General features: G+C 33.2%; 1 protein-coding gene across 5 annotated transcripts in view; it reads left to right on the forward strand.

The window, feature by feature from the left end:
* LOC123714728 (dystonin) overlaps positions 1–12,089 on the forward strand; it is a 256,193-nt gene that overhangs the window by 120,732 nt on the left and 123,372 nt on the right. For all 5 annotated transcript variants that reach the window (XM_045669172.1, XM_045669170.1, XM_045669187.1 and 2 more), the window contains one exon: positions 2,049–2,219. In XM_045669172.1, the coding sequence (XP_045525128.1) occupies positions 2,049–2,219 (171 nt within the window). The remainder of the gene's footprint in view (positions 1–2,048; positions 2,220–12,089) is intronic.

The raw sequence follows: 12,089 nt of genomic DNA on the forward strand, positions 1-12,089 counted from the left end.
AATATAACTATCATAATGATTGGGTTTTAACGTTTATTAGTTAGCTCTTTGGTGTATAAAAAATAACACTGTACACAGTCCCATTATAAGGCGTAAAGAATTTGATATGCAGTGAAATTTATTATATTATTTTTTAAGATATGTAAGGAATTTTAAAAACTAATTAATGTTTTTTTTTTAATTATATTTGAAGACTACGGTAGTATACTAAAGTTTACGTTATATTAATTTGACCCTCAGCTGTATGGTTAAGGGTCTGGCATCTGCCCTCAATACCTTGGTTGATTTATTTCAACAGCTGTTCCGTTTTTCTATAAATTATATTTAATTAAACAAAAAATAATTAATAATATAATTTATATATTTAGAAATATATAGTTATGATTTACGTGTTATAATTGTAGTTCGTTATAAAGATCGATAATGACTTTTTATTAAAAAAATTTACTATATATTTATTTATTTATTAACACTTCGTTACATTACAATATAAAAAAATGAACATAATTAAAACAAAAGGAGGGCCTATCGCTTTCGAGCGATCTCTTCCAGGCAACCACTGTGAGTAAAGAAAAAAGTACAAAAATGTTCTGGTACAATCTAAACTTCGCATATTCTGCCACATATAAGCAAATTTTTCTTACATGAAAAGTAACTTATTATCATCAAAGTCATTCTTATATTATTTTATAACTACAATAATACAAGCAGGGGCTTTTCAATTATGTTTATTATTCCAACAAAATATTTCAATTTAACTTGCGTTTAACTAAGCTTGCTGCTTTTAAAATATTAGATAAATGAAAAAGCTGGCAAAAGACCGTGCATGTCATGTTAGGAAGGCATCGTTTAGTCGGGTGTGGCGTGATTTACGATAACATGAATTTGCGAAGGGCAAGCCCAAGCAAGACTACTTTAAAGTATGGCTTGGGTGTGGTTTCGCGATGCCAATTTTAACAAACCTGAACTGTTTCGTTGGTATCAATTGATAATTTTCTTGATGAGTATTTTTGTATTAGTCTATTATTATTATTTATAACTTCTTACTATTTATATGGTATTAGTAACGGTGTATTTATATATAATATCTTTACTTTAACTTTCATACTACCTGATCCAACTGAAATTATCGTGATACATGTATCCTTTTTTCATGTGTCACTTTCATTATCTTCTTATATTATATATCTTAATATATATAAATCTCCTGTCACGATGTTTGTCCGCGATGGACTCCTAAATTACTTTACCGATTTTAAATTAAATTGGCACACCGTGAGCAGTCTGGTCCAACTTAAGAGATAGGATAGCTTAGATCTTTAATTATAGTCGCAATTTTATTTTATTGCAAATTATTTGTCTATAATTAATTGACAGTCACAATTATCTGTTAACTCCAAAAGATTCTAAACGATGTCGATACTTTTCGACTGGATTGAGTAAGTAATCAATAGATGGCACTGCTATGGTAAACCGACAAACGTTTCATATAAGCTACGATTCAATATCATGATTACCACTTGTTATTGAGGCTAAAGTATAAATTAAATTTATTTTGTAGTAAACGAAATACCATGAAAGTCAATTATTTATTATTATTTACGTGTTACTTAGACCGAAGTGTATTCTTTCGTGTCACGGTATTAAGGTTAACTAAAACCACATTAAGGAGAAACGAAGTTCGCGGGGGCAGCTAGTTCTATATATGTTTTGTTCCTTTATTTATGTCTAAGTACATATATATTTTATATCGTTGCACTCATTTGATTTTTTCCCTAACAGTGCCGATGAAGCCTCCAGTTGACCTCCACTTTATTTTATTAGCACTGTCGTCTTGCAATGAATAAAATTATTAAAAAAATACTTTTTCTATTCAGTCTTGGGTGTCATTGACTAATGCATACTTAGGCAAGATTCAGTGTCCAGACTTTGCGCTAAGTGAGACTGCCGTTTATCTGAAATGAATTGGATAATGAATATGAATATGGGAGGCTATCCCTGCATAAAATTTTACATATTCACAAATGCTGATAAAACTCTCCTTTCAGCCGCGGGAGAGAGGTCGGATGCGTTTTCACATGCTACAGAACGTTCAAATGGCCCTGGATTTCCTCCGATACAAGAAGATTAAGCTGGTCAACATCCGAGCTGAAGACATCGTCGATGGCAACCCCAAACTAACCCTCGGCTTAATATGGACCATCATTCTGCATTTCCAGGTTAGTGAATTGTTCTTTAAGCCACGAAATCATATAGTATGATGGTGGCATTGAAATCTTTAAGTTTTTTAAAGGTATTATTTGTGATATTTATTTTTAAATCTAATCCATTTGGAGCCTTGTTTTTTTAATGAGTACGATTCTCATTAAGTTAGTCCTTTTAGGATATAATGTTAACAACCTAACGTATGCTAAATCTTCTATTATACCGTTATAAAATGGAAATCTTAATTGGAAATTGTTTATTTTAATTATTTGTTGTAATGTTAAATTGCCTATTTAATGATATTCCTTTTCGAATGTTTTCCTCAAAGCGTTTGCCCGTTTCTATTACCTTGTACTAGATTTTAATGTGCTTGCGTTTTATTTTGCTAGATTTTGCGACATCCACTTGACCTTAACTGTTTAAATTGAGCTAAGTACCGACGCGCCTTAAATAATTCAAACGTTTGAGACATTTTTTACATGGTATTGATATTTAATATAAATATTTACAAATTAAAATGGAATAATTAAAAAGTTTCACGGACAAAAACATGTTATTTTGTCATTATGAAATATGGAGGACAAAACCGAACTGTGGTTGTACATAATTCTTTAGGTATAATTATGTATTATTGCCGTGCGTGGTTGAATTTGAATAAGACTACACAAATCGTGATATTGAATTTAGACTTGTGTAAGGTTCTTCCGATTAGCTATTATAACGAGCTTTTGATGCAATTTTACGAAGCAATGTATATAAAAACAATTTTGTTGCGTAATAATTGTTTTTAGCTTTGAAAGAGTAACAGTTTTAAAAAAAACTCTTTTAAATTTTTACCAAATTGATTTACAAAAAGTATTTATTTCTATTCTATATAGTTCTGTTCGCTTCATATAATTATTTTCCTTGTTTGTAAAAATTCATTAATGTCATTAGTTGATGATCATCATTCATTGATGTTCTTCGCCTAAAGTGCGTACGTACGGGTACCGTGTGGTGCGTTTTGACCTTAACCAAAGAATCAGTATTTTATTTACATATCACTAGTAGTCCTATGTGATGAAAGTTCTTGAAAATATTTGGATTTAGTTACGTAATCAGTAAATTAGTGTTAAAAGCTGGCTCGAGAGTCCGTTGGCGAGATTTATTTGTGGAAGAAAAAATAGCACGCCAAATTGGTAGATTTCTTTAAATCTTCGGAATAGCTCGAATTTTTGTTAGGATTAATACCTGCTGAGTTACATGATGGCAGAATACGAAATTCCATTCGTATCACCTCGACGTCCATCGTTCCACAACTAAGCGTTTTCTGTCGCGCACCACCACTATGTGGAACCAGCCCAGCGGTGTATTGCAATTCTCATGCTAGCCCCTGGCATCGAGAGTGTTCATGACTTAACATTATTTGACTCTCCTGCCCGTTTATTCAATATATATAATAGGTTATAGTCTTCATCCGTTAGCTTGATGTTAAACACCTATAATATTACAGTAAAACCCGCTTAAGACGATTTCTCAGGGACCCTACCAAAAACGCGTCTTAAGCGAGAAAGTGTATACATATTATTATGTATTATGTTCTAATTTTGTTACATTTATAAATTACATTAAATACCTAGTGTTATTATAATATCATTATTTAATGCATTAGCAATTAAAATAATTTCAACATAATTCAACTTTTGCAGTGCGTCTGCGCTTTGATCCAAAGAAGCAACATAGTTTCTTAAATCATTAACAGCTGATAATGCCTGGGCTTTTGAGAAAACCGGAGTTGACTCATCTTCGTCTTCATCGTTATCACTTAGGGACTCGTTTTGTGATTGAATTTCGTACGGTGCTACATTGTCATTAATGGAAGAATATCCAATAAACCCTGATGTATCTCGGGTTCTTCACGAGCGGGCGGGGCTGCTGCTCTCGGGCATATTCAACGGGATGACGAATATAATAAAATAAGTGTCAAGTTGCAGAAAATGGCGTAAAGTGGCGTATTATACGGGAAATCGTATTAAGCGTGATCGTGTTAAAGGGTTCTACTGTAATAGGACTAGATAAAAAAAATCGTGAACTTAATTCGTTTACCAGTTCACCTCGTCAGGACATTTACGCAATAATAAATGGAAAGTATAAAGTAGATTGAACTCACGTAATGTGACATTTCAAATGACGCCATCGCATTGAAGACGCCTTATTTGGCTCGCCAGCTTTGAAGCTCCTAATCATGCATTGTATGACAATCAAATTCTGAAAATGAATATTAAATTTCTCTCGGCAATCAAAGCTCTACCTAACCCCCCAAAATTAAAAAAAGGACTGGCTTCTGAACACTCCTGACGCAGAGTTGGTGATGCTGATGAGATTGGGTCTCATGTAGTGAGGTAGTGTAATGTACACATTACACTACCTCATTCACTAACATGCACCCACACACTCACAGGAAATAATTGAGAGAAGAATTTGTTGTAAACAGTGCCTCTGGAAGGAGCTTGACTGGCTTAGTTAGTCATGACTTGACGCACAACGGACCTAATGAGAGTCTTAGTCCACCAACCTTTAACCTTTTAACGTTTGTAAACAGTTTAAAAAAATCTATTTAGTTTGTTATGGAAGACCTGATACAGGTTCCCAAATCTTAGACATTTGCATTGTTATAATAAACACATTTTTATATAATTAATTGCTTTTGTAAACATTCATTTACAATTTATTCGTTACAGTTTACATATACATCGGTAAAAAGTTTATCACGATTTCCCTGAAGTCCCAGTTGCAGTTACTCCGAATTCGCTGTTAGGTCGTTAGAATTTCTGCATAGAAATGATATATCTATATGCATAGCGGTATATATTTTGGCTGAATGTTTTGATTCCGGCAAGTCTAATGATACGGTTTTGTCGGATTGTTATCACGGATAACAAAGATTATGACAGTGATAATTTTATCAAGGAGAGATATATATAAGTAAACGAAAATGTCATTTGATATTGTTAAAGTATACTGATACATATATATTTTTATATATGTACCAACTCGTAAGTCATCAGATTTAGATGTATTTTTAAAAGCTTCATGCACGTAATAAAATGAGCTTTTTTCCGTTTTTATTATTATTTTGGAAGGCATGCCTGTCCAAGAGAGGCTGCTTAAATAAACCCATATACTGTCAAGGAAAGATGGAAGGGAGCAAAGCGATCCAATCCTTTGCTGTTAAAATATTATTTAATTAAGTTAATACAAAATTGTTCAAACAGATATTGAGACTTATGATAATATTATTACTTAATAGCGTTTATGGAGCAATGTAGCCGTTTCAAAAAAATCTAATGTTAATTTTTTAACCAGTTGCGGGGGCTCAAAGGCTACAGAGATTTCCGAGAAGACGTTAAGCGGAGGTCTTGGGTTCGAAATCAGATGGGCTCGGTAATTATGGGGGTGTGTTTGTCCGTAGCTGGGTTTGTGTCTGCTTGATATTTACGCAAATATTCTATAAAGAATATATATTATCGCCTTATATCGGGTATATGTCTATTACGACAAACATATATTTACGAATGCGAACTAGTGAACTGTATCGACTGCCGGTGACGGCCTACCCTGGGAGACCTCTTATTGTTTGGAAAGAGAGCATACTCCTCCCTAAAGGATGTCAACGCACCCACAAAAATAGGTGTGCTTGCGATGACTACCCTTTATCAGCCCGTCCCGTCAGCTTCTATAATTAATATGCCACACAGCGATACTCAGTGAGCTGGTAACATGATACATGATCAAACGGTGTCACTATAGTCTTTTTTTTACAAATAAGCTTTTCCATAAGAAACGAAATCTATTAAAAAATTCAGCTAAAACTATATTTAATGTTTGACTGGTGAGAATTGTAAAGTTTAAGAGGGATACATATTTTTTAAATGCTCATACACATTACCGATTCAGGTAAAATTGTTTTTAAATGAAAATAAATATGACAGAACAGGATAGTCAAACTAGATTTATCAAAGTTGCGGAGACAGGAAAATTGCATATTTCCATGCGAAACGGATATTTCCTTTAATTCAGGTGGTGATGCCATCGTTGTGATCTATAAATGTTAGTTATTTCAAATTATATATGAGTTGTATAGAAAATTTTATGATTCGTAGAAGTATCACCTCGAATGCGCGCTTTGCAGAATTGGATTTGGTTGTGATTCGAAGCGTTACTGTCTATACGTAAAGAACATTTTATTAATTTCGGCTCGTTATGTCAATATTTGTATTATAAATTCTTGTATAGGCACATATTGAACGCAGATACGCGTCTGAATTACGAATTTACGTCTAAACATCTAAATTGAATATCATAAATATTGGTAGAGATACAGATATGGCGCTGCTTTTAAGCTAAACACTTATAACTTGAATAAGTTTAAAATTTATTCAAACGTGAGTTAGATGGCAGACTTAACTGGTCAGTTTTTATTAAAATCCTCGAAAACTATCCAGATAAAATTTCGCTTCTAAAGAGGCCTTTTCCTACGTCAGAAAAGAAGTAAAATTAATTGTTAATTTACATTTACTACCAGTTCGCAAGTCGGTTCGTAGAGCGGGCAAGAATAACTGGCAAGAAACTCTACGTTACGATAATTTAAATATTCGTCAAATTTATAAAAAGCTTTAATCTCTCACGGATTTAGGTATTTCATATGTATTATATTAAAATAATGATTGTATTGGATTACTTAATCAGACCAACATCAAGTGACGATAATTAAAAATCTTGAAATCTTGTTATTTGTGTGAGTTAAGTGTGTGGGTGGCGCGATTACGCGAACCATATATAGACATAGAATGTCTATATTACCGTGACAAATGTAACTACTTGTAGGTATATTGAAAATAAATAAATTTTCTGAAGTTGTAAATAAGGTCATCTATGGAGGAGATATTATTGTACCCAAATTTGTGGACTTGGGCCGCAGGACCTACATCGCCGATGCTCTGTGACTTACATTAATTTTGTTGTATTTCACTCATCGTGAACTGGCTTGGGAATTCGCGGTACCAATATTAAATTATTCTTCTTAGTTACAGAGTTTCGAAGAAGTCGAGTTCGCAGCAATATTAATATATAGAACTTTTAATTTATTAGAACAATAATAATTGTGAATTTTGTCCCAGTCGGGATTGGAATGATACAGCCCAGATGCGACCATCTCGAATTCATCCATGCCAAGCCCAATACGACTGCTAACTTTGGGGTACAAGCAGTGTTGGCCTAGTGGCTTCAGCGTGTGACTCTCATCCCTGAGGTTGTAGATTCGATCCCCGGCTGTGCACCTAGGGACTTTCTATGTGTGGTTATGGAGAACATCGTCAGAACCGGCTTGTATTATACCCAAAAAAGTCACTGGCGTGTGTCAGGCACAGGAGGTTGATCACCTACTTGCCTGTTAGAACCATATGATTTCGAAACAGATTGAGAATTCTAAAGTTCACACCTAAAAAGGTGGTAGGGCCAGAATTGTAGAAGCATTTTTTTATAGAAAAGTATACCAATTGTTTCTTATATTCAGCTCCCCACAACTTTACGATAGCGAGCTTTATCGCAGTATCGTCAGTCATTCTAGCCACAGCTTTAAACAAAGATAAGCGACAGGTCAAGGGTCTGACAATCTAGAATCTAGGCGGTCTTGAGTCTGGCGCCACTCGCCTTGTCCTTTCCAAGCCAACATAAAGACAATAGATTTAAATGCAATATGAATAATTCGTGAGCTGTGTTCACACTATATAAGAATAATGGTTTTAAATTTGCATCTGTGTCTTAAAATGTAAGCATAAAGTGTTTAGGGTCAGACATATCTGCGTATGTTTGATTGACATTATTAGCCTGACATACGCTAATTCACGTTTGACAATACCACTGTCACTGTACAAATCTGACGTGAAAATTGCGCCGCGTAGATAGATATCGAAGCGAATGTACGACCCCTGTGATTAAACTCGCTTAACCGCGAGGCTGTTTTTTATGCGTAATGGTTCTAAAAGGTCAACAGAGGAACCGCGATTTAGGGTGATGTTGTCACATACGTCACAGTCCAATATTTAGTATTGTAAGCACTTCGTGGAACAGTTTCTGACGTTTAACTTTATTCCTGAGGATGACTTAGTGTTTATATTAGAAGAAGTAAGATTGTGAAAGAATATAACAAATGTCTGTCTTAAATCGCAGTTTACACTTTTTGTTTGCAATTTTTCGCCTCAGTGTAGACCCACCTAATGCAAAGTGGTTGTTAATTTATTGTGATAGCTCCCCGTACTGTTTACAAAACAGTTGAATTAATTCACTACTACTTATCTATTTCAAGCCTTATAGTGTATAGTGTTTTAACTATGTGAATTGTTAAAGTGTATTTGCTCTTCAAGACAGGACACTTTAATGCAATTCATTAATAAATCTAGTTTACCAGCAAACGTTGTTTTGCCATATAAATATTGTTGCAGTAATAATAAATAAAAAAAACCAGTGGCGCGACAAGATTCTTAGGCCAGGCCCTCAGATTTCTGTATCAGTTTCATGATCATTTATCAATGGCAAGGCAAGGCAAGACGGTGGTCAGCCTCCATCGACAGACGCACGTCTTGGCTGTAGAATCTTAGGCTTTAAATCAAAGCACCATTGTTCAGAAGCGCAGCAAGATGCCCTGATGAACGCCCGCCAACCCTCGGAATGCTTGCGAAAAGGGGAAGCGAAAAGTAACACGTTTATGAAAAGTCTTTTTAACATCTTAGCAGCCGAGGAATTTAAAACTAAAATGTGTCCTAAGTACATTAATTTTGAAACACACAAGTTGTAAAGTGAAATACTTAGTAAAAAAAAATATAAATTTATTATATGGACCCTATATTATGTTACTTTTATAGGTAGACTTATTTTACATAACAATTTTAGAAATTACATGACATGAAAAATAAGGCTAATAATGAAGCTTACAATACTAAAATTGTGAAATAACTTTCATATTTTTTCGTTAATTTCGACTATAGTTATTCTACGTGAGTTTGTGATCGTAACGTATAACGTTGTTCTATGACCACACTAACACAATTATAAATACATAATATGTTTATATTATATGTCAAGCATGTGTTACATTTATAATTACATCAATTTCCATACCGCATATTTAATTATGCTCCCGCGCATAACATAATCGTTTACATGATATTAATATGTAGTCGAGAAATAAACATAGTTGTTTTTTTATAAATCCCTGTTATGTACGCAGATGCTTTGTAATTTCAAATAAATTTATATGTTCTAAGTAACTCACTTTAGCGAGGTAGGCTCAGTGAGTTAATGGACAGCCAAATGAAATATATATAAATATGTCTGCCTGTTAATGAATGTAAGTTTTTATATCACATCTATTTCCTTAAAGCGCTTCGGTATTTCAGTCCAGTTAACATTCACTTTACCTCGATATGTCACAAAAAGTAGTACTGTACGGTGGGCGACAAGGCCGCAGCACAGATGTTCCAGTCGCCTACAGTACACCCACTGTCCAGAGATTTATTTTCTTACGTAACAAATATGTTCGATAAGAAACCTATAGGTCTGTTTCTATAAAATTTATTTTACACTGTTATGACAAAATAATAGCTGTCTCCTGTAATCACTGCAATTAATCATGTTTCATGAATCCATTTAAACAGCAAGTTGGTTTGAATAACATGATTTTTTTTAAAGCCACTTTATAGGTTTATTTTGTATATGTTACATTATAATTAACAGTCATTTCTCGAAATTTTACGAAATAATTATAGGTGATGTTTTACGTTTGTTCTAAAGCTTTCAATAAAGTCTCTATGTAAAATTAATTTTACTGGGTGTGTTTTAAATTGTATCAAGAATGATAATTTGATTCAATTCGAATTCGGCTTTGTAAATATTTCGATATGTTTACGTAAATATAATTAAAATTATGTAGTTACAACGCCCTCTATCATAGCTTTGTAGAAATATACTGAGAAATGTGTAAATATATATGAGACATTCTAGGATATATTATGATGATAAAGTTAGAATATTGTGTATTTAATTATTTATTTGTACACGCAACTCTGGCAGACTATGATGGTAAGTTGTCAGAGAACTGGGCCGCTTGCTTGCTTACCAGTTTATATCAGCGAAGCTAGATGGCGCCAATATGTATAAGCTTAGTCGAGCTTTAAAGCGATGCTCAATAGATGGCGCCAACTATATAAAGCCTGTAATCAACTTTCTTGGTTTAATATATGTGTTGTTAACATCACCCATCGTACAGTAGATTTCAACTTTAACGAAATTATATTTATACTGAAAAGAAAACTTTGACGGCAAAATACGTAAAAATATTTTTAGAACTCACAACTTTAAGACAAGCAAGGTATACGGCCTACTAGAGATAAGCGGAATCATCTTCCTTTGTATCTGTCTATCTAAGACCTTTCGCTGTATCCTCTTTGTTTCTTTGACAACCCAGAGGAATTAAAAAAAAAAAATAATTTACACTTCAAAAATTATGTAATATTCTTCTGATAAATAGTAAAACGTAGGCTTGTAAAAGAATGCAGTCTGGCTATAATTAACTCCCATACAATTCATAAATTATGCATTAATTTTTTTATGTTCTAATTATGTAGTACAATGTTCTATATGCTTTGCCCATGAGGGCACTACTCACCAGTATTGCTAAGATAAGACGAATAATTGGTATTCATATAAATTCAAACATGTTTCAAAAGTCTCTGCGTTATTTACGCATAATTTTTAATACGTTAAAACTGAAATTAGTTACATTTAAAACTCTATCTTGTGTGTTAACAATATAATATATACTCATTTGGAACATGAAATAGCTGCTTTAGGTTTCAAAAAAATTATAATAAAAACATAAGGTTAGTGATGGACTTTATTTGTAACACATTGTTTTCAGTATAAGTTTACAATCTAACATTAATTTATAAATATATTTATTCAAAATCTAAAATACATGACAAGTATAGTGAACGTAAAATTTTAAAAAATATTTCGACTTCAAGAAAAGAGCGTACCAATTCTTAAAAGACCGTCAACGCACTCGCGAGCCCTCTAGCATTTAGAGTGTCCATGGGCGGTATCACTTAACATCAGGTGAGCCTCCTGCCCGTTTGTCCCCTGATCTATATATAAAAATGTTCGCCTAATTCGAATTAGCCGTACACAGTTATATAGGAAGCTAGATGAAAGAAATATAAATGTAAAGTATCTGAAATAAAAGGCTTTTATTATTATAAAAGTAACCTTTAATCTATATTTTATTACTTAGAAGGTTAGGTTCGTAAAGGCCTTTTTCTGACGTACAAATATAATATAGTTGAAATAATTGAGGAAACGTTTTTTTTTTCAAAGTTGACAGATTTACGCTTGATTTAATTTCATGGGATTTCGGATGTGGGTAATGTTACAATGTTATCAATACTGTATATAATCTTAATATATTTAGACTCATAGATAGTTCATTGACATGTTAACGGCCAATTTACTACGACTTCAAGAAATTCATTTGTATGGAAATTATTTAGTCGTGAAGTAGAGTAATTATTTCCTAAACAACAGATAATGTCCTGAATTATTAAAGTAGTGAACCAATCAGTCCACCAATACAACTCTATTACAGATTCACATTTCTAAAAAAAAATATTATCTGTATTTCTTCTATTATCATTGCTAAGAACCGGTAACGAACATAAAGTCGTCTAAACTAAAACAATGAAATACAAAAGAAAACATACCTTTATTCACATTTCCACGTGAATCGTGAGTCGAGTCATGGTTTGGTGCTCTTCGACATGCGCAAGAGAGCAAAGCGCCGACAATAGTGC

The sequence above is a fragment of the Pieris brassicae genome, chromosome 9 (genome assembly GCF_905147105.1).
Source record: "Pieris brassicae chromosome 9, ilPieBrab1.1, whole genome shotgun sequence".
In the NCBI taxonomy this organism is placed as follows: Eukaryota; Metazoa; Arthropoda; class Insecta; order Lepidoptera; family Pieridae; genus Pieris; species Pieris brassicae.